Source organism: Ptiloglossa arizonensis, chromosome 1 (assembly GCF_051014685.1).
Source record: "Ptiloglossa arizonensis isolate GNS036 chromosome 1, iyPtiAriz1_principal, whole genome shotgun sequence".
Lineage (NCBI taxonomy): Eukaryota > Metazoa > Arthropoda > Insecta > Hymenoptera > Colletidae > Ptiloglossa > Ptiloglossa arizonensis.
Window position 1 is genome coordinate 9,579,089 of NC_135048.1, and position 24,470 is coordinate 9,603,558.

General features: G+C 27.6%; 2 protein-coding genes across 6 annotated transcripts; both read right to left on the reverse strand.

Moving 5' to 3' along the window:
• Window positions 1-278: 278 nt before the first annotated feature.
• On the reverse strand, window positions 279-4,335 carry LOC143154952 (protein lifeguard 3). The gene is made up of 7 exons (XM_076327088.1): window positions 2,636-4,335; window positions 2,276-2,520; window positions 2,143-2,196; window positions 1,988-2,078; window positions 808-933; window positions 576-725; window positions 279-475 (listed from the first exon to the last, which is right to left on the reverse strand). Exons 1-7 carry the CDS (start codon window positions 2,717-2,719, stop codon window positions 323-325), a joined length of 903 nt encoding a protein of 300 aa, XP_076183203.1. The 5' UTR covers window positions 2,720-4,335; the 3' UTR covers window positions 279-322.
• A 144-nt stretch (window positions 4,336-4,479) lies between these two features.
• Window positions 4,480-24,459, reverse strand: Vps13 (vacuolar protein sorting 13C). 5 transcript variants are annotated; one of them, XM_076327031.1, is made up of 60 exons: window positions 23,899-24,447; window positions 22,963-23,049; window positions 22,669-22,866; window positions 22,330-22,562; window positions 22,121-22,259; window positions 21,733-21,979; window positions 21,424-21,658; window positions 21,225-21,342; window positions 20,860-21,106; window positions 20,514-20,768; window positions 20,339-20,438; window positions 19,611-19,850; window positions 19,347-19,530; window positions 19,101-19,189; window positions 18,893-19,022; window positions 18,578-18,810; window positions 18,349-18,486; window positions 18,101-18,248; window positions 17,705-17,922; window positions 17,467-17,622; window positions 17,242-17,376; window positions 16,960-17,132; window positions 16,568-16,869; window positions 16,362-16,498; window positions 15,987-16,275; window positions 15,525-15,793; window positions 15,326-15,448; window positions 15,144-15,246; window positions 14,891-15,037; window positions 14,589-14,785; window positions 14,381-14,518; window positions 14,182-14,301; window positions 13,930-14,109; window positions 13,672-13,851; window positions 13,386-13,547; window positions 13,146-13,309; window positions 12,947-13,067; window positions 12,514-12,690; window positions 11,512-11,736; window positions 11,212-11,427; window positions 10,613-10,654; window positions 10,158-10,223; window positions 9,065-9,268; window positions 8,855-8,992; window positions 8,612-8,758; window positions 8,318-8,466; window positions 8,109-8,220; window positions 7,798-8,036; window positions 7,555-7,717; window positions 7,265-7,481; window positions 6,988-7,163; window positions 6,798-6,917; window positions 6,291-6,412; window positions 5,899-6,212; window positions 5,697-5,818; window positions 5,443-5,612; window positions 5,228-5,342; window positions 5,035-5,166; window positions 4,762-4,929; window positions 4,480-4,670 (listed from the first exon to the last, which is right to left on the reverse strand). In XM_076327031.1, the coding sequence occupies exons 1-60, from the start codon at window positions 23,996-23,998 to the stop codon at window positions 4,623-4,625; spliced, it is 10,017 nt and encodes a 3,338-aa protein (XP_076183146.1). In that variant the 5' UTR covers window positions 23,999-24,447; the 3' UTR covers window positions 4,480-4,622. The 5 variants fall into 5 exon arrangements, with proteins under 5 accessions (XP_076183146.1, XP_076183155.1, XP_076183172.1 ...); XM_076327040.1 differs by lacking the exon at window positions 10,158-10,223; XM_076327057.1 differs by lacking the exon at window positions 12,514-12,690 and having other exon boundaries at window positions 23,899-24,446.
• Between the last annotated feature and the right edge of the window lie 11 nt (window positions 24,460-24,470).

Here is a 24,470-nt window from a genome sequence, read left to right on the forward strand (position 1 = left end):
ATTTAGGAAATCCGATTTAGCCACTCTGATAATAACGTACAGTAGATAACTATTAATTAAAAGCAAAGGTTCTGAGGATCTTGATTATTCATACTGAAAGAAGTTAAGTATTTTTATTCAGATGTAAGCTTTAAAATTTAGAGTACTAGATAGTACTAAAAACTTTATAATTGCTAGCATAAAAATATAAACACTTTATAAAATATAATATGTATATTTATATTCAATGTTTTATAAAATAGCTAATAAAAGTTTTTATAATTGTCTTTATTAATTTTTAAAATAATAAATACAAATGAAATTGTTTAAAATAATATAATATTTAACGTTTATGAACTAAGCCAACAAACATCAACACATACTGGTATAACAGTATAATGTCAACATAAATTTGCACTGTTGCATATACAACTTCATCCGGATATAACTCTATCTTCCGTCCACCCATAATTGTTTGCACATCAAAGTACAAATACTAGAACATATATAATTGAACTTATTTTTTTGTTTTTAAATATTCATTCTTAAAGTATAATATATTCTACTTAAAATTATAAATATTTTTGTATATTAACCATAGATAATAAGACCATTCCTATAACAGAAATCACTATGTGTAACACTTTTATGTACGTAAACATCAGAACTATCATCATCACAACAATACCAACAATAGAGGCGAATCCAATAATCATTATGAGTCCTGATCTCATTGTAAAGTCAAACTATAACAGTATAACAACAAATTATATAAAATTTGTTTCATTCTTTATAGATTACTTAGAGAAAGCTAGTATTTTAAAGTACCTTTGCAAATGTTGCTAGCATACTTATTCCAAATGTAATTAATCCTACCAAACCTACTACAATAAAAATGATTTCAACTTCGTAAAAGGCAGATGCAAAAGCAGTTAAATATGACATTGCCAGTGTCTGAAAATAATAACATTTAACTCTCATTGGGTCAGTAACTTATTGAATTAATTAATCTTTAATACTTTAACACTGAATGATATACTACTATGTCTTTTAATTTCTAAAAATTGGAAGCTGTTGACTGTTTTCATATATAAAAGTTGGGATTTGTTAATGTACACTATTATGAAAAAGTAGTTAAAAAACATTGTTTCAAAATTAATTGTCTACAGTCCATTCACAAAGTTGAGTCATGAGATGTAAACAGAAAATGCATGTGCTGTGGTAGGTAGAAAAGGCAATGGTTACAATTAGTGGTTGTAGTAAGTCATAAAACGCTAGTTTATTATTAATTTCAGGTTCAACTTGATGGCCATCAATGGTTGGTGCCTTGACATCACATTGGAAGCATTGTATTCAACATGTGATTAAAAAAAATGGAAAACAAATTTGGCAATTGAATTGTATTATCAAAAGATCTATAGAACCCTTAGTAATAAATATTAATAATAGCAATAGTAGTACTAGTGATATGAATAATAACGACAGTAATTTGGAATGAAGTACAGGATTAAATTGTGAATAAAAATATATTAATTATTTAAAATTTGCTTTGTTTATTCCATTATTCATATTCATATTTGCAACAAATAATTCTATAGTGTAGCAATCATCATAGAAATATAACAAAACTGCGGCAATCGTAACCAGTCCGAAAATTTTGTACAGAAAATGTTACAATGTCTAAGAAATACGGCCCTGTTCTGTTAGAATGCCACCATGTACATTTGTTTATGTCTGATAACTCGACTCGATGAACAAACTATAACTCTTATTCCTTTTCGTACTGTATTAATCTTTGTTAGTTGAATGTGGTTTGCTCGTAGAACATTCTCGGCCTCGAGCATTAACCAAAAGAGAACAGACGTTAAAGTGTTAAAAGATCAAATATTGTCTTGTTTGAATACTTATATTTAATACCTATACAAATACTCATGCTATTCGAATTATATTTACTGAGTAATGAGAAACATCTAGTTAGTCAGAAACTACATTTAAATGAATGTCTTACCAATTTGCATAGCCATATATAATTATAAGGTGCTTTACGCCTAGCACGTTCAGAGAATGATACAGCACAGTATGAAATGGTAAAGCATATCCTGAAAAAGTAATACGTAGTTACTGGTCACATAATATTCACAAGTAGTTATAAAGTTTACGTACAAGGCTATAATCCAAAGATACCAATGTATTATCATGAATTTTTTTGCAGCATCCCTAAAAATAAATGACAAAATTCGTTATACTAATGAACTACAATAATGTTATTCTAATATTTCTAATTTATAACACTAACACAAAGAGAAAAAATGCTATGACACTGGCTGTGAGTAATAACTGAAGTGTTAATATACAGAAGACTTTTCTAATAAAACTTCTTCTCACAGCTTCTTCTTTAAATTCTCCTAGATATTCGGATTCATTATTTTCTGGATCCATTGCTCTCCTCTGTTGATGTTCAAGCCATGCTCTATATAATTCTTCGTTCTGTCGTTCTCTCTCTGCTACCATATCATCCGTAACAGTAACAATATATGGTCCCTAATGATAAAGAGTATATATTTATTAACTAAATCACTCAATATTTGTGTAAATTTTCAATAAATTGTTTATCGACGACTATTATTTTAATATTAGCACAATTTTTGATACTTACTGTTTGAATTTGTTGTCCTGCAAACAGACGTGGTAATTGTTGAGGACCTGATATAAATCGCTGACCCTGTTGATCCCCTTGCATTGAGTAATTGTTAATAATATCAAATATTTAAATTAATGATCCTATACTGCAACTGGAGCACTGAACAAAGTAAGTATTAAATATATACATGTTATCTAAATATGTTATATGCTGATATACACATGAATATTGATAAATATGAAAATGAGACCTTTCTTTTGAATTACATACGTGTAACTTTACACTTCAAACAAATATTACATTTCAATATTTACAGATAAGTAGTAAATGATCAACACTTTGTATATGTTCATTTTTGCATATTTCTATGTTTTATTTACTTAGAACATTAATATAGACATAAAATGTCAAAAATTTATAAATGAACAAGTGAATGTATTATACAATGCTAACAAAGATAAACATATAAAATTACAGCACTTCATGCAATATACATAAACATTTACCATTCATATTAATTACTAACGATATAAATGAGATAAGAAAAAAGTTTCATTATTATTTCAATAATAACAATTTTAAATGAAAAATGTAATATAAAGCAAAAATGGTTTTAATTTTCTTAATATAGTACATTTCATTTGTACAAATAATATGTAACAATGCAGATATATCTTTCTTTAGTGACAACGTATTTTAGATACTTTATTCATTTTAAATATACTTTAAATTGTACAATAACTTATCTAGTTTATAAGCCGTGGAAGATGTACTATAACCTTTGGACTTTTTTCTTCCTCTTTAAATACATGTGTATATTTCACTTGCAAGTTTACATTTTCTAATAATAATTATGTACTATAAGTGGTCGTATAGGCTGCTTCTAAGAACGCGTACCATACAATATTAAAAATATGACTGGTATTATAAATAGTTGAAATACAATAGCTTTATATAGTATATAAATCAAGTAATAAACTATATAAAAAATTGTTCAGTATTGTATGTAAAAATGTTTAAATTTACTATTCAATTTTGACGATAAATATTAAAACAGAAACAATTATTATATGCGATATAAAATTATATACCTCTAGAAATATCCTGTAGGTATATGTACAATGGTAACATAGTTGGATAAGTAAAAACAGAAGTTTCATTGAACTTAGTATGTGCGCTGTAGTTTGCATTTTTATGTATATGTAATGTATGCATATGAAATTAATTCTTAACTTATTACTGTAATATTGTTACATAATGGCAGCGGAATTGAACAATGTATTAAGTCGTTTTGAATTTATCGAACATAAGGTAACATGTATTAATAACAATTATCGTTCACGAAACACAGTATATACTGTTTCATGAATCACAAAAATATACAAGAGTTTAAAACTAATTAAATCGATTTTGAACTTTTCTGAAATGATTGTACAACAGTAGCTTACAATTATTTATGGCTTTCTATCGATTTCTATGTGTAATATCATATATGAAAATAATGAAATATTTGAGTGTCATTTTAACATTATTTTAAGTTTATATACTCTTTCGTCCATATAATACGTGTATATATAAATGTATAAAGGATGTGTAACGATAAAGATGAATATTATAATAATTATACATATTACTTGAAAATAAAAAGCAATTGGTAAAGTTATGTCAACGTTATAACATTATATGGGACTTTTTAAACTTAGTAGATTTATTAGTAAAAATAATAATAGATGATAAAAAATATGAAGACTTTAAAAGAGAAATTAAATTAAAATAAATATAAAACTACATACTGATTTTTTTCTACCTTAAGCTGACTCCGATTAAACATCAGTCTTGTGAATAGTGTTTATAGAAAATTTTTTTAGAATGTATAGAATTTATTATGTTTCGCTTGCAAAGCTTAATATAAGTTTACTGCACCAGGCACTATCAGTTTAATTAACTGTATTAAAGTATGTATTGTATGTGTCATCTAATTTTATCTCTGCCTCTGCTGCTATTATAATCCACATTGGTTAATCTGCTCTTTCATCTTATTGCATAAAAGCTGCGAGATCAACAAAAAAACATATTACTTTAGTACAAATTGATTTTTTATTTCCAACTAAAGAGAATCAATATTCCTTTAAGTCACTAACCTGTCTCGTACTGTAATCAGATATTAAAATTATTTTTGATTGATCTGCACTACCAAATAAGTTTCCAAGTTTTTTCTTCTTACTGTTATCCTTAATAAAAATCTGTACTCCCCTATCAACTAGTTTCGGTAACTCACTAAATTCTTGCCATGTATAAGTCCAATCAACCTACACAATTATAATATGAACAAAAATTTACTTTCTTTCTTTAGATATCTTGTATTAATGCCACTCTTACTTTATAAAAGTAATGTGTATTAAAGATATACTAACCCGCCACCCGCCAAATAGATCACTATGTTCTATATAGGCCATTCTCTTGTCGGTAAGCAGTACTACATCTTTAGAAATATATATGTGATAAAAGTAAATGTCGGTGTTCGCATATTTTCCTTTCTCCAATTCCTAAAGAAATGATCATCCATCAGTGTGAATCATTACATAATAAAAAATATTAAATACTAACGTTCAAAATTTTGTGTCCCTCAGCTTCTTCTCGTACATATGGTCTAACTAAATTGTCTGGTTGGAAAAATCTAGGTGGCCTTACTCTTTTCGCTTCTTCATTCAATTCAGTTGCACTAAAAAATGAAAATAATAATTATAATTATTTATATACTATAATCGAATATACAAGATCTATGTAAATAGATCTGGTTTCTCAAATTAATTTTTTTATACCGTTTCACTGCTCCAAGTGATCCACTGGCAAAGTCTATAACACCGGCGGTTGGTCTGGTAACAAGGCCAACAACACCTTTCCCAAATCCTTTGAAAAAACCTTCTACTCCTTCTTCTTTAGCACCTGCTATAGGTTTCATTACAACACCAGTTACACCGTCAACTACTCCCTAGAGCAAAACATATAATAATAATTTGTTCGCTTTCTTCTTTAAGAAACATTTGATTGGTATTTATTCTTCATGCTCACATACCATTACTAAACCTTTCCCGCTACGAGCAAGACCTTCTTGTAAGTTGGCAGGTTGTTTGTTGAGTTGTTCTTGTCGTTTTCTTTGGTAATCTTTATCAAAAGTTAGAGCAGCTATACCTTTGCCTAGAATAAATATAGTAAATATAAAAGAAGCAACTACAATCAGACTGATATTAAAATAATATTAAAGTTTAGAGATATACCCATAGCTCCAGTTATTTTAGAAACTGCTCCAGCCATTCCTCCAACAGTATGACCAAACATACTTTTCACGCCAAGAAGTAAACCTTCTGCAAATTCTCCAGGGCCTTCTATAGCACCTTGAAATGGTTCGTAAAACAAATCTTCAATACCTTTCATAGTACCAACTACAAGTCCGTACGGATTGCCGATTACATCAAGTCCCAAAACAAGAACGTATGCTTGCTTAATTGCTTGTCCTACATAATGCATTGTTGCTTCAGAAATAAGTTGCTTATTGGTCATAAAAACATAATCTCTTTCAAAGTACGCTAATCTGTAAAGAAAACAAAAATATAGATTTTACATTACTTGCTAGGAATTATAATAGAAATGTAACTATGAAGTGAATTACTTGAAAACAATGTCATTAATGTCAGTTAAAGTGACACCTATTCCTTGCAGTAATACGTTTAATACTTGAGGTACAGCAGAAGGTCCACTATTACTGCCAGCCATTGAAAAACTTATATGAATCTAGGAATAGTAGAAAGAATTTATGCGCTTTTACAGTTTAAATACGACGTTTATGTAACCCTTGCACATCGAATGCTGGGTAATTTTAACTAAACCTACAGATAATTTGTCAAAACAGACGACTGTCATCTTATCTTTTTAACATCTTTCATAAACATATATATTGTATATATATATATATTTTTTTATCGTTGAATAAGATATTAAAACATGGTAAAATAATATTATAAAAATAATAACAGTAAAATTTGTAAAAAACAATCCTTCCTTCCAAATGTATAAATACATTTAAATTTTCACTATGAATCAAAATGACTCGACATTCAAAGTCCGCGACACTGTTGGAGCATCCGGTATCCGAAAATTAAAATGTAAAAAAACGAACCTTTAAGGGCGAAAAATGAAGTAAATCGAAGAAGTTCTTCTGTTCTGCTGTAGTAATTAAACTAACATGATACATTAATGGTTCATCAACCAATTTCATATCCAGTTTAAATAATTCAGTCTAAAATATATAATACAATAATTATTATTAATAATATTTATAATAAGCAAATAACATGAATATAACTTACCGTTTCCGCATCATTCATTTCATTTGCTTCAAACAACCCCATTATTGCATTAATAAATACAATATCTACTTTCACGTGAAATTCTTGTATAAGAACTTTAAAATATCGAAATTGCTGAACACTGCTATGTTCTAACAAGCGTTTAACCATACTAAGTTCAGCAAATGGTTTCATTACTGTTAAAAACATGTAAAAGGTTATTAATAAATGTTAGAAAAAAGATATGTAATTAGGTACAGCTATGAATTAGATTTAAGTTTTTAACAGAAAAACTTACCAGTACTTTGTGTAACACTCTTTGGAGGTGGAACTGGAGCCAATATAACTGGAAAAACACAATCCGAAAGTTGATTATCTATTTGAAGTTTATTAATTTTTGCATGTAACTGCACTTGATGTGTTGATGTTCGATATTGTAACCATAAACCAGTTTGAAATGTACGTCGCAATGATCGACGATGTGGTTTCAACATTTCCATATTTAAATAATCGACCTAAAAAGAATCGGTATTAGTAAATATAACGATTATTAAGAAATCAATAATAAATATTTTATATATTCCTTACTTCCAATTTTGGTTCAAGCAATATTTTTTGCGGTGGATCCTTTCCTATTTGTAATTCTATCATATAATTTTGATAGCCTTCTTCTATAATATTCATTTCTCTCGTATTAATACCACGCCAACGATGAGCGACAGATTTACTCGTTTCCCATATAATATCAGAACTATATTATATAAAATAATAACTCTTAATAGTGTAATAATAAACTCATGAGGAATTAATTTCATTGTATCAAAGATTTACCTAGCTATACACATGTATAATAATTCTGATCTTGTTATGTTGTTAATAAGTGAAAATCCAACGCCACGAATACTTATTGTTACTTCTTGTTCTATAGCTTCAAGATCACCTACTAGTTGACAATCTTCTGCAACTTTCATGTTTGATGTAAATAGAAGTATTCGTTGGGTACCATCCAAAAATGATACATAAAATATTTCTTCCTCCAACTCTGGTAATTGAAAAGTACCTAAAATATCCTAAAAAATACAACTCCTAGTAGAACTAAATATTAAATTATTGAATCGTACAAGATATTATTAAATTTTTACTTTTCGCAAAGTATGTTCAATTTCCTTTTTATTATTATCTTCCCATATTAATTTTCGTGGTCCTGCTGGGTTTTCCCAAGTATAAAACATTCTATTAAATGACTGCACAGATCTGCAAAATAATTTACATTGTACATTCTTAATATAATTTTAAATGAAATAAAAACTGTGACCAATAATTCTAATATTTTTCTAATAAATAAATTTACCTAACATTTAATGAACCTTTTTCCCAAAACTGGATAGTATGTGGAGTATGATTGATAATTAAAGCTGGAGCATTTCCATAAGTATAAGCAGATAAAGAAATGTAAACTCCTCCTTCGCTTATTTGTACATCCACATTAATTCCCCCATACTGTTAAATAAATTTAGATTTAATTTGACAATAGTTCAAAGGAAAATAAATCGCTTATAGATATATATTATATTGATATAAAAGAGACTCACACGTGTCTACATTCATTTCAATTCTTACAAAAAATGATTCTATCTAGACAAACCTTGTTATCTAATTTTAGTAAAGTTGTATGACTTTCTGTATAAATGAATGGCGCAGTTTTTTCAGGTTCAGTTGCAATTTTAACTCTTAAGGTCTTTTGTTCATTTCCAGAACGAGGCCAAAGAGCAGTACATTCACCAGAAGGAACCTATAAATAAAAAGAATAGTAAGGTTAACTCTCTTTTGTAAATGTAAAATATATATACATTTAACTACAAAATAATCTTAATTCTTGAACAATTACCTTCATCATAGGATCAGCTGGTCTGTCACCTTCTTGACATTCGATCAAAAAATTTGAATTATTTATAAGTACATAATATGGAGTAAATGTAATCTGTTTTGTTAAGGAATTGTAGGTCAACTGGTTGTGAACTCCAATCTGTAATAAAAATATTGTATTATTGTATTATTTAAAAAATAATGTAGTAATGTAAATAAATAATGTAGTAACCTGGTATATCAATCCATTATATTTGCAAACAACTACACCCTCACTTCCTGCAACATCTATTGGGAATTTATCAGACCATTCACCATCTTCCACTCTGATCATTGCCTTTTTTTTACCAAAGAATACTTTTGAGCGAAATGAAAATAATATTGGTCCTTTGAAGTTTTCTGGATGATATAATATGTTTAAATAGTCATCTCCACTCTGAAAACATTTATATAAATAAATATTTGCATTCATATTATATTTTAACATTTTACATGTGTCGTGCAACCAAGAGACAATTGATTTTAATATATCCATACTTGTACAACATTGTTCAAATAGAGCAACAATATTATACATTATATTATTACAAATTTAATTACAATGAACATCAGTTTGCCAACACCAGTTAACTTTATTCCTGAAAACTTGCTTATATATCTTAATAAACAAAGCTTGAACTTATATGTATTTAAATGTTTTTAACTTTCATTTTTGTATTAAACAAATTTTTTTTAAGTTTTAAATTAATTGCTGCAATTATTTACAAGCTTCAACACTATTTCTAATAATGTTATCCATTTTTGAAAAAATCATGCTTTAATCATGCTTACATAATTTCATATATATACAAAATATATATATTATCTAAAACAAAATATATATAAAAGTGGTATTGTAAAATTTAGAAATAAATAATAGTTATTTTTTTGAACATGTAAAAGTATGTATAATGTTGCAAGATTACGATAAGGGGAGTTATAAGCAAATTAATAAAATAAAATAAATATGAGTGAAAGCTAAATAAACTTCTTTGTTAGTTCCTGTGAAATACATATGCATGTATCTGTTACGACGAACGAATTATTAAATAGAGTATTATATATCTTAATTATGTGTAGCAAATAGCCTCTATTCACTTAGTAATTAAGTAGTAATTTGTTTAGTTAGAAAAGATGCACCGACCATGATGTAAACAGACCCATGGTTAGAATGTTGACAAATGAACACATGATTAGTTCAATTTATTAAATTATACTAAAACTTGGCTTCAAAGTATATGAGATTAAACCAACATCACCAATATAAAATGAAAACAATGAATCACCGAACGTGCTTTCTTCTTCCTGTATTCTGCACGTTGTCGATGGGGTTTCATGACACAAACCAAATTCTGAAAGATACCTTTCTATGTATTTTTATAAAATTGTTAATAATGAAATTAATTTTCCCAAATACATGAAAGCTATGCAAAATGTATGGTTTTACCCATGAACCTTATATTCAATATGATATAAATAAAATTCTACTTTTACAAGCAATTTTAATTTCTGAGAAAACTTAACATGCTACTATTATTAAAGTAAAGACTTGCACTTAACTCAAACAATTAAAAAATTAAAAATCTTGACTCGAATTGAAAAAATACATTTTTTAAAATAATTGTGACCTCTAAAGTTCTTAAATAGATCTTGCATTAGCTACCGCTACAAAATACAATCTTTGTATCAGCATGTATTACGTTCATAAGCATGAAAGTATACTGAAACATGAAATCACTACCTTGATTGGACTTGAGTGTTCTTTACCACCCTTACTTGATTTCTGTAAAATAATGTATTGAATAAGTAGTGAATAAGATATAATTGTACAGATTTGACTATTTGTAGCATTGTACTACTTTCAACATGCACAATACAACACAGCCCTTACAATATTGCATAAAATATCAAATTCAAGCACTGCATAAAGAAATTAATTAGATAACTAACACAACTTCTAAAAATTAATACCATCATTATCATTGTTATTATTATATAATAAATTGAATCATTTTATATTGAAAATTTTAAACAGAATATTTTTTGTATCATTAAGATATTTTGAGACCTTTAACTGTCTTAATAAAATATATTTACATTTTATAATTAATCTATTAAAATGTCATTTATAATTTATATATGTTATTCTATAAAAATAAAAATAAATGATAAAATACGTATAATGTATAATAAAACTTATTGCAAAATTTGTTTACACAAAAAACAGAACACACAAGTATGATAATAAGCAAAATGTACATTAAGCTAAACTGGGTAACAATGACCAATTACTCTCATTGTAAGAGAACATTAGAAAAGAAATATTTTGTTGTTACTTACCCGGTAAGACAACATTAAACCTGTTTTATTTAACATCCAAAACGGACAATATAATGCCATGATAATAGATCCATGTTTATAAGATACATGCATTCCTAAATCCAACACGACTTTTTGTGCACTATCAAAAGATTCAAAGGACCAAACTGAAAATTCTGGTGGATTTGCTATTATTTCACCTCGACATGACCAATCCTTTTCTAAATAATTTGGTAACTGCAATATATTATTATATGTAAAACAGTTATTTAAAAAGTGATTGCTACTTTTATAACTATGGACTTATTATAACTTATTTACTTTTATAATTATATTAGATTTCCCAGGATCAATAGTAGGGATTTGATAAGATGTGCCTGCTTCTAGAAGTTTTTCTTGAACAGTTCCAGGTAAACACACAATAATATCAATAGGCAGGAAATTTTTTAAATACACAGATGGATACAAGTGAACATTGTAAATGGTACTTGCCATCGTGTGTCGGCTAGTATTTTCAAAGTAAACCTGTTCTATTTCACCCACAACCTGTAAACGTTGCAGTAAATTGTTAAAATTTATTAAATTTCGTATTACACATCTGTATTATTCTTTATTTGACTATGTTACTCTATCATTTCTTATACAACCATCTAAATCAGTAAACAGTACTTTTAACATTACAGCATAACAATAACGATACACTCATTCTATGTAATATGAATGAAACATAAAATACGTTCAGTAAGCACATTATAATGAACACTAATTTAAACTTTTAATGTCTATATTGTTTTTTTATGCAGACTTTAAAATTTGTGGGTATTGTCATAGTGTAAAATGTAAAAAATAAAAACATTAGAAGTAATAAAAGAATTCTTCATTTTTGTATAACTTGAAAAAATATATAACAATTAATCAATTCTAAATATCTAGTGATATAATGCATGAAGATAGAGAATAAACTAATGAAGATAATTTAATGAAAGAAAATCTAGAAGAATAAAACTTTGATATAATATATTAGAATAAAGTTAGCGTTCTGCAATAGAAAAACTATTCTATTAAAATTAAAAATGATTGCGTTTAGTATATAAATGATTTAATTCCATTCACTTTGCTTTCTATGTCTGTCTGTTATTAATATATTAGTGTAACACAGCTAGCGATTGTACTAAATACTACAGTTTTGTTTGTTGCAAATAAGCATTCACATTTAAAATATATTAACTATCTAACAACAGTAATAAAAATATACATTTGTTTGATATTCAACATATACTAAATGACAAACCTCTCTCAAACTAGTTAAAATAGTGGTAGTACCTGAATAGGTGCTTCCAGATATTTTGGGTGTTCTGAGGATAAATTTTTGAAGCAAAGATGCTTGACGTAATCAACGAAACGACAGAATATGGATCGCCAGTTAATAGCATTCAATAATAAGCCAATAGTGTTGTTATTATATAAAATACTACCAACCACAATCATCACGAAAAACATCTAAAAGTAAAAACTGCTGCTTATGAAAGTATGCAATGTGTTTCGGTAAAATTTTTGATTATAGAGTAGAAACTAAATACCTATTTATTATATTACTGTCAAATGTATACAAAACATTGATCATTTGAATGCACAGAGGATATTTGTGTTATGTACTATATTGTGTAACGGCTTTTTTGCATGAAAGATAAAAATAAACGGAGTAAAGAAGACAGCTAATTTTAAACAAATAAGCATATGTAATTAAGTTATATACCTTTATATAAAATGGTTCTACGACTTCTTGTTTCGTTCGACTTTCACACTTTAAAAGTTTGCTCATGGAAACAGTTTTTTGAAGATCTTTCCAAACAAATGGTTCTATTGAAACCATATACCTACAAACAAATTAAACATATTTATGAACATACATATACAGTAATTATGTCACAAAGTATGTAGATTATGTAGATTACCGGTCTACACTGAAAAATAGCCAGTAAATATTTGTTGGAGTGTATACAGCATCTAATGGAAGATTTAATTTGCTGTCTGGAGCAACAGTGCCCACACATTCAACTTCATTTCCACGTTTAGTCATATAATATACGGATATTGATTCACTGAAATGATTATGCACCTAAAATACATTTAATATTATTATTTCCACAAAAATTTATTATCAGAAATTTACAATAAAAATATAAATAATTCACCTGAAGGATACTTCTGAGAGTAATAATAGTACTTCCTTCGTCGACCACAACATCGGAAACGATACCCCATTCTTCAGAACCTTCTTTTCGATATCTCAATGAAAAGAACCGTTTATCAGCTCTTAAAACGGGTATAGTCAACGTACCGCCAATTTCTTTGAACTTCAAAAAATATTATTATACATTAATTAAAGATTACCTTACTTTAATATACACAATTTGAATTGGAAAAGTGTAATAACAAATGTAACAACATTACAAGTTCTATAAAGTCCAAGTATATTACCGAAATAATAAACTTGTCATCGTCTCTTTCCTTAATCGATTCAGTTTTTACTTGGTCAAGCAAAGGTATTTCAGTTTTTGTTGTTTTCGGAGCAAGCTCTACTGATGCGCCGGATTCAAGAATTACTTCCATGTATGAAACTGTATTATCATTCGTAATTTTTGATCTATCATTAAAGACCTAAACAAGTATTTCGTTTGAAAACGTTTTATAAACTACAACTTTTTTTATAATTGTGAGATACAAGTAATATCAAACCTTGAACTGACTGCGTTCCAAATCTAAAACCATTGCTAGACCAGTCTCGTTTTTAAGTACGTAAGGTGCTACACTTTTTGCAGTTCCCTTTCCACTAGCTTCCATTGCAGATGAAAATGCATTGCCAAGTTGTTTTAGTACATCAAGACAAGTTTTAGTTACAGTCATTTCCAAGTTTTCCTATTGCAAAGTATTGTAAAGATGTTTTGTAGAAGATATAAATCTAGACAATTTTTCAACTAATTAACTTACAGAAGATACTATATCAATAGACATTTTAGGAATTTGATGCCATTCTTCTGGTTCACTATCAGAAATTGGACTGATTACACTTGCTCCTCTAGAGTCCACAGACGCGTCATTAAATTGAATCTAATGGATAATAATTTTAAAGTTACGAAAATTATTAATATTAATGAATGATTTGAGATAATAATGAAAAATACGTTACTTTAGTTCTTAGTTCCCAAGGTGTTGAAATTCGCTTTCCATTTTTTGTTCTTTCTATTGGTTCGATTAATGGTTCCCATAATGCCAGACGACTATTGTAATACGCCATAATCAACGATATTGTACTCTCTATACTCATCTAAAAGTATTTACCGACAAATAAATAAAACGAGGAATATTACTATCACAATTATTTTTAAATTTCTTACAGATTTTGAACTCCAGTCATTAATATTACTTTGGAACCCAATATGAAGTAGAAGCATAGGTAATGTTTTGTTACCAACACCTGCTTCCAATGTAAATAGAATTATTGGAGCAGAAATTATTGCTAATTCTGGTTTACAGAGTGCAACATCTTCATGATCAGTGAACACAAAGTCTTCTACAGCTTCTACTCCTACTTCTGTAAAAAGAAAATAATAACAAACATGTACATTTTATTACTTATACTAGGAAATGCAATTAAAATAATATATTTTTCAATGTATTAAATATACGTATATCTAACCTGTTTTTAAAAACCAAAAATCACTTTCTTCATATGGCGTTATAATCCACAATCCTTTATGACTTGGTTCAGAAGTTACAATTTCCTGATCTTTTATTTCCGTTTTTGTAGCAGTGTGAACGACTTTATTCAATATTTCTATGACACCTGTAAATTAAAAGTTTAAATTTCCAATTATATAAATTATTATTTCAAGCAACTTTTGAATTCAATTTATGGACATTCAACATGCTTTAGTAATTTATTAAATTACCTGGTGAAACCGATACATGAATATCAGTGCAACAAACATCTATATGAAGTCCTCGATCTTCTGGTGTAGAACCTGCTACACTAATACTGCATGGTCTTAGAACCTTTGGAAAATTTTCATTTTAATGTCTTATATCATCAAAATAAAACAGCATAAAAAATAAATGCAATGTTTTATTTTACCTGATATATCCAATCACTTCTCTTCAGTGGATTATATATACCTGCTAAAATTGATAAATCTTTTATGGAACCTGTTATTACTTGATGTTCCCCCAGCAAACGCACTTTTAATAACAGCTCGGTCTTAAAATACAATATTAACATATGTAAATGATGAAATGTATAATAATCAAAATATCTTCAGATGGATATTTATTACATTTAATATGATGCAATTTGAATTTATATCATCCATTTCTTCAAGGAGAATGATGTCTGGCTTCTCAATATGTAGATTAATTGTAAACATTTTTTTATTTGGTGCAGCCTGAGTTTGTTTCTTTTTCATTACTGTTTCATTATAATTCTTTGGAACATTTTGAGAAATTGTTTTATTTGATGATGCTTCTTCGCTAGTAAAGAAATCCTTAACTTTCATTAAATAATCTAGAGATACAATGATACTGAAAGAGAAAACTCTAACATCCACTGCAAATAAAAGATTGAATTTTTATTTTATCTTAATAAATTTCTTATTGTATTATTTTTAGTAACAGTTATTTATGTAATAAAATTAAATAATAAAGTAGAACAAACAGGTGATACAAATACCATTCAAATTACAGGTTACTTAATTTCTACCCAAATATTTTTAAATGCTATTAAAAACATAAAAACCTACCGAACGTGTCATTTGAACTTTGTCTAATAGTCATATCCAACATGCTGCGAACAGACTTTGACTCTTTTTCCATATCATCTATAGAAGGTACTGCTGTTGTTCTTTCCATAATTCGGATAAGAGATCCTTGTCTACATTGACGAGTGTCATCTAATGTGCAGTTCATAAGTAAAATCGAAGTTACCATTAATCCATCTGCAAATATTCTACCTTTTAATGCAAAATGAGTCAAACGGAATTTTGCTAACCCATTCTCAGGTAGATGTAGAAGAGAACTTTGTGATTCAAGCTGTAAATTTTTCAATTCTTATATTTATATATATATACTGTAGTCAAATATAAATGACAAGAAGATTGTAAAGAATAAGTTAATACCATTTTTGAACCTCCTGTAAATAAACTAATTACAAGACTATCCATAACAAACTCAAATTTAATGGATGTGTGTATGTGTACTTGTTCTTGAAAATCTGTATCTTCTGAATTTATTATAGCTGTTCCTCCAAATTTATCTATTAAAATAAAAATATAATTAGTTTGCTTCATTGTGAACAAAACAAATAATTTTAATTTAAACTTACCAGTTTCGTGGTGTTGCAAAACTTCTACTTCAAGTTTTTTCTCAGTTTGTCCAATATTTTGTACAGATTTTGTATCTTCAACTATTTCACCTAAATTTTCTTCTAACACTTTCAATGCAGTTACATAATCCTCTTTACTTATTAACACATTAATTTTATTTAATCTTCCGGACATATCAATATCTGGTATAGAAGTAAACCAAGCAGTTGATAAATTTCGTTTAATAAGTAATGTAAAACTAACTGGTTCTAACAATAATATTTCATTTTCAACCACAAACGTTTCCATGTTTAACTTCACCCTATTATAAAAATAACAAACTCATATTATAAATCAAAAGTTGCGAGGATAAAACAAACAATTACAATGTATGTATAGCTGTAGTTGTTACCTTGATAATTTCAAATTTTGTAATTCAATTTTCATTTCATCGACGATAGGACAATCTCCAGTTTCGTTTGTAACCTCCAATTTTTTAAAAACATTGCACACAGTAAGATTACCCATATCCAGTGTTAAACAATGATTACTTTTTGAATGCATTGGAACATATATAACAGGAGCCTAGATAGCATATTTTATATAAGTACTATAAGCTCTATGACTTTAACATTTACAATATTATTTTCATACTAGTTAGAATATAACATTAAATATTTATTTTATTGCAAACCTTTATCTTTACTGCAAGCCCAACACGTGCTGCACTTTCTTGGACATCTTTAATGTTTGTTTTTGCAGCCTCTGCAGCTGCTGCTGATGCATCCTTTATTGCTTGTTGGGCTATTTGAAAATGATTTAAAAAATTCTAAAAAATGAAATATATTTTTGCATCTTTAATAAATTAAAACATTTGAATTATTATAATAACAAATTTTTATAAAAAACTTTTGTTTACCATTATACTAGTAACAAACATGTTTAGAAAAACAATACGGTAACAGCCCATAATAACGGTAATGGACATATTATTCTTATCAACTTCTGATGGTTCAATATTGTTTATTATAGCTACAATTTGCAATGACTCCGTATCTTCTATCACTGATATAATCTATACATACACAATTAAAAAAAAATTAATAGGCAATCCATATATATAAACTATGTAAAAACATGGTAATAAATTGTCTTACATCTTTATAAGCTGATGCAGCATTAAGATCTATAATACTGATAGAAGATAAAGTAATATTTGCTTGAGAATTTGAAGCCTTCATTGTAAATCCAGCAGTAATTCCGTCAATATAGAAAGCAGAGATTTCTCTACAATCACTAACTATCTTCATACAAATAGTTCCAACTTTTGCCTGAATTTTTAAATCTGTATGCTCAACCACTGTTCTTCTTTGACCTAAAATATACATACATATACATACATGCATACCTATATATACATATATACATACATATATGTATCAGAACTTTATTAAATACAATGTTATTAATCATATTTGACTTATATTTCCATAATCATACTTGATAATTTAATAATTTTGTAAAACTATAATACCATGTGTTTAAATACTTACGAGATGATGTCGATCTAAATTTTTGTTTTTGAATGTGTTCTTTAATGAATGCAGATGTTTCTTCTTGAATAGAAGTCAAATGAGTTGGTCGGGGACGTATATGACTCTCTTTCTCGGCTTTACTGCTTGCTATTGCATTCATTTGATCCTGTAATTTAAACATAACAGAGGAATATATGCATTACAATGGCTTACTTTTTGTAAACAGTTTCCATTTTAATTTATATATCCACATTTTTAAAGATTACCTGCATATAAGTTACAAACTGAAGAAGTCTTATAAGAGCTTCTTGATGAAGTAAAACATCTAACGTTGTAAATTCTAATTTTAATAATTTAATAACAGATTCGTGTCTAGTTGTGAATTCTGGCGATCGCTTATTCACCTATGGTAAAATTGAAACAAATACTGTATATATTAACGAATAAAGAAAATAAAATAAATATCTATAAATACCTCAGGTATTTGAAACTTACATTTATATACTGTACTGTTATCAGATATTCATCTTTACCAGATGACATTGGAGTGTTTACCATAAATATTTCTGTTTCATTGTAATGCTGTTTTGCTTGAACACCACCCAATCTCAATAATATTTCTTGATCATAAGTTCGTTGTAACATTTCTGCTTCCAACTGTAATATCTCGAGTTTCATAAATGGCGTTATTACACCATCTTTTTGAGTCGAAATTAGCAATGCAAATTCTGTAATTGATTATATAGTTGTTAGACTAATTCCAATTACTTATAACATAATCATATGTCAAAAGTAAAAAATCATTCTTACCTTTCATTTCAAATTTCATTTCCAAATCAGTTGTTTGTTTAACTGAAACAGTTGCCTCTTTCTTTTTCTCAGAAATAGTAGAAATTGTAGTTAGGTCTTTTAATAAAGATAATTGGGACACAGATTTACTCTATGAAAAATATTTCATAATTAGGACAGAACAACTGATAAAAGATATTGAAAATTGTAACTATAATATGGAACATACAAGTGAACTTTTTTGAAGCTCTGCAGGTTGTTCTTCTTGTGGAAATGGAATACTTTGAGCAATAGAAAGAGCTTGTAACAAGCGATTATCTAATAGAGAAGAAAAAATGATATTCTACTGGTTGTTTAACTAGTACTTATTATATTATGTCTTCTCTTAATTAATTGTTGACACTAACAATTTAAAAATTCAGCACCATTTTGTTAAGGTTAAATGTGTACATAAAAGTAAATGCTACATACATACCTGTTATATTGATTACAACTGATGGTAATTGACCAATAAGTCTAAGCTTTGGAAGCAGAGGATCGTCAGTGATTAAGCATTTGTGAAATTGGATCTCCAGTGTTGTTGGTTGCAGTAATTTCATAGAATCATTTACTTTTGATAAAATTGTGCGCCATTCCTCTCCCGATAGTGAAACTAATACCTATTTACAATTTGTCTTCAAATACTATATGGTTTTTAGATTACTATTCACTATAAATTTAAAAATTTAAAAAAACGTACTTGAAAATCAACTATTTTTAGAACAAATTTGTCGTAACTGTGCTCTCTAAGATGCAATAATACATCCTCTTCGCTTTTACCCATACTGATCAACTGTTTAACAGTTACATTCGTCTTATCATCTTTTGGTTTTTCTAAGGAATGCATTTTCAAACTACCAAGATTGACTACTAACAATGATTTTGTGTTGTTATAGAATCCATTATGTGGAATTATTATCTGAGATGCCTGCATATCAACCTGTATACCAATACAAATTTATGTAAATTTAAGCTTTGTTCATTGTAATCAATACATTTCAAATGTTATACCACACAGAGTACCCAATTCTAATCTATAAATGCAAATAATTCATATATGTATAATAAACTACCTACAAATTCTTTAATACGATAACAGATCAAATAATATACCTGACTTTACCACTGCTTTGCAATATTGAGATTAAAATATTTTCTAAATTAATGATTTTTCGAAATAATTAAGTTAATCCTTTTTTGTAGAAAAGAACAGGCTGCATTCAAAATTATGATTTCACTTGAAAAAAACGTGCTACTTTTATACAATCTTTAAGTGTTTATGTACAAAAAAATTAATTACAGCCGATTATGTCCCTTTTGTAACCATTCAAATCTTGCCTAAATTATTTCTTATATAATGAGTACTTCCCGAGTAATTTCTCTTTATAGATTAAAATCAAACCCCCTACATATAATATATAGTGTTACCTGCATATCCAATACTGAATGTTTTTGAATAGCATGCTCCAAACCTAGAGCTGACATTTCCTTCAGACCTTCCAACTGTTCCGCGGCAGCTGCTTGAAGTCTAAGTAAAAAAGTATTAAATTATTAAAAGGAATTGATGTTAAAATGCTTACTAGAAAGCATAATGTATTCTTACTGATTCAGAGTTGACGAGTTTTGTACTCTGAACAAATTAACTAATTCTATTACAGTTTGTGCATCATAAATAATATCCACAGATGTTGATCTTACAATGATACGATCACCGCATAATTTATCAAGAGGATTCTTTTCATACGATACAGATATTAAAACAGCATCTGCGCTATGTTCATGAGAATTAAAAAGTGAAGGAACATGTTCATCTTGCTTTATTCCTAAAAGTTTCATCTCATTGATTGATGCTGTAATTCTGTAATAGAACAAATATTTATAAACAGTACTGGAATTTTAACATTAAAATAGTTTATAGTTCTTAAGCTTTTGTTAAAGAAAATACATACAAAATAGCATTGGCAGACGGTCTCGACTTGAAACATACTTGAACAGTATGAAGCTGAAGATCCAAAATACATGGATATTCTTTAGCCATATCTAGAAATATAATTTGAAGTTCATGCAAAAGAAATCGGGTATCAATCATCTCGTATGTCTCAGGATAATGAGCTGGTGCACTATTTTCTTGATAATCAATTGCTCTATATAGTTTTTCCTTTTCTTGTGGTGTCATTTCTTGTTCGAATTTCCGCACTGAAACGAACGTTTTTCATCAAATGAATTAATAATATAAAAATGAATTTTGTATACAATAGATAAATTTAAAATATTAAAATATTTTTTATTGTCTAAGGAAAATTCGGTCAATTACTTATTGCAGCTGCTGAGTTTAAGTCTTGTGCTTCTTCTGCTTGTGAACCAGACCACAGAAATCCAAACCAACCTCGTTTTGCTTTTAAGTTTTTTTCTTTTTCTGCCAATCTTTCTACCTATAAAATAAAAGATAAAAACAAAATTGTCATGTAATTGTAACAAATATGAATACATTCAATATTAACAAAAATACTAACTTCCATTTCAATTTGTTGTCTAATGATAACCAAATTGAAAATATCTAATTTCTTTTCACAATCTGTGAGACAATCTTCTATTTCTTGTGAAACTTTCTTGCTTGTTAATTTTGTTTGATATATACTAGCATATTTACGACAAAAATCTCTATGTTGTTTCATATGGTTCCAGTCCCAATTTCTATGATTTCTGCGCACTGTTTCTTCCAAGACACAAATGTATGCAAAATGCCACCTAAAAGTAATAATAAGTTTATGATTTAATTATCATTATTCTTCTAGCACGAATAATTTATAATGGTGTATTACCATTCTTTATAGTGTCCTCTATATGATGTCAAATTTGGTCTATATTTCCTATATGGTGCAGCCCTTTGAGCTTGATCTAATCCTTCGCCCAATTGAACAAGAGTTTGATATTGCTTTTTTGCTAATCCTATCCTTAATTTTTGCATTTCTAAATCCAACCAAACTTTTGGAATAGTATAATTACTACCATCTGTTTCTGGTTTTGGATTTAACTTTAATTTTGCATTGACATTTATTGGACCCAACACTAGAGAAATATAAAAATAGTTATAAAGTAACTTTATACATATTTTCTTCCATACATGTTCTGTAATTCTACAAAACAGCTAGTACATAAATAGCTAAATATGTAATTATTAATATAATGCTTTAAACTGCGTTTGCTTACAATATTGGTAACCAGGTGGATTGTAATCTATAGTTGCAATACCACTGTAAAAAAGATCTGAATAGTTGGATTGTGTATTATTACTAAATTGTTCTACAGTTGTATTGAGATATACAGCCAAACCATCTAGTGTACATAACTGAAAGAACATTTTTTTATTTTAGATATTATTACAATTTATTTATAACATATTTATTAATTTCACTTACCTTATAAATTTGTGGAATAACATACATGTCTTTCAAATTACCATTTGTCTTCCAAGAATCTGTACAACTTTCTAAGATAAATTTATTTAGCGTAAAACCAACTGAAAATGAATGATCTTTAAATGAAACATGATCTTCATAACGTACATGTATTCTTTTAATTTCAACATGAATATTCTTTATCATACGGGCAATAAGTTTTTCAATCATAGAATCATCTAACTTCTCTTGTACTGTAAAAGATAAATAACAAATATTGTTTAAAAATATAATATCCAATGGAATTAAACTATACGTGAGATTTAAATATTATGAAATTATAAAACGATAAATTTTTACATTTAGTATCTGCTAACTGTTTTCTTTTTTCAATTCTATCAAGTTCTGCCCGTTTAACTTCAAGCTGTACTTTTGCTTCTTTTTCTGCATCATATGCAACTTGACTTGTGGGTACTATAAGTACAAATAATTCCTCAATTATTGCATCAATTTGACCATTCCACATATCTTTGAATGGTATTTTTAATCTAAGGTTTCCTATAGAAAATACAGACATCCAGTACATTAATTTCATATTTTATATTTATTATTCAAATTTTTGTATAAATGAACATAAGTATATGATTTACACACCCAATCTTCCATATTCCAATCTGATGGGTAAATCCAACACATCTAATGCAGTTTCCTTTATTAACAAATCTTTTAAAACAACATCTCCTAAAAAAAAATACAATAAAATGTTTTCTTTCTTTTAATAAGAAAAGAATAGACTCGCTTATAAACGTTTAAATAAATTATTCTACACATAATTATTATTTTTAACTTATTAGAAATAGCTATTATATTTATAACTTTAATTAATTTATTTAAAAATATATAAAATTGTTTCAAAATTTATAACAGGAAAAAATGGAAAACTGTTATTAAATCTATCTTATTTTATTGTATTTATAATATTTCTATTTAAAATGCAAAAAAAAATATTGTGCATAATATAAAAAGAAAATTTAAATATATTATATTATATAAAATATTAAATACATAATACAATGAAACTAAAGTATCGTCAAAATTATGATACAATTATAGCAGATTCAACAGAGATTCATCTCCAAATAAGATAGAGTTGAAATAATAAAGTGTAAGTTAGCTGCTTTTTATTTAGAATTCAAATGTGTCTGAAATTATAGAGCAAAGCTACTTTTTATGTCATAGTAGTAGAAGTAAAATTTTTATATTCTTTTTAAACTCTCATTTGTATTTGAAATACTATTTCAGAATTTATTGTATGTATTCTGTTTCCAGGCATGTTTTGTAGATGTGATACTTTCCTTTCATATATATATATCATACGTGATAAAGAACCACATAGTTGTTTATCATAATATAAATAGAAGTTGATGTCACAACGATGTACTAATAATACATCTCTCTATATATTTGCAAAGCATTGTATTAAACAAGAAATTGTTACGACATTCTAATCTAGTAAAAGTACTTTATAACCAAATACTGTATCACACATGTATGATGCTTTAAAATGTTCAAATGATTCATAATGCTTACCTCCCCATAAACTGAGTTTTAATTGTGTGCTGTCCAAATTTTGAATATATTCTCCTAAGATCTTGTTTAGGAGATCAGCAACGATCGATTCGAAAACCATCGTTGATCTTTATTCTGTGTAGATACGTCGTACAAAATGTATAAATACGGAAAAAACAAGTAACAAAGATTTAACATTTATTCGTCAAATCTATGGTTAAGTAACGAGCAATTGACACACAAAGGTAAAATCGATCAATAAAAAAAATACCGCATAACCTTACACGTGTAATATGTATCGTGTAATTAAAATTGTGTAACACGTAGAATATAATTGTAGTTACTGCAATTTATTGATATGAGACGTTCTTAATTATTGTCATCGTTCATCCCATTAATATAAATTCTTATTTAACGAATAAACTGTCACGTCACTCTCGTTTAATCTTTAAATTGTTTAAAAATTATCGATTACATCAGTCTATTAGTTGATAATAACTCTTTTATTTTCAATTCAAATGACATCATGCAAAAATGTGATATTGTCAGTGCCCTGACGTATTCAACTTCACAACTTCACCTTCACATTCTAA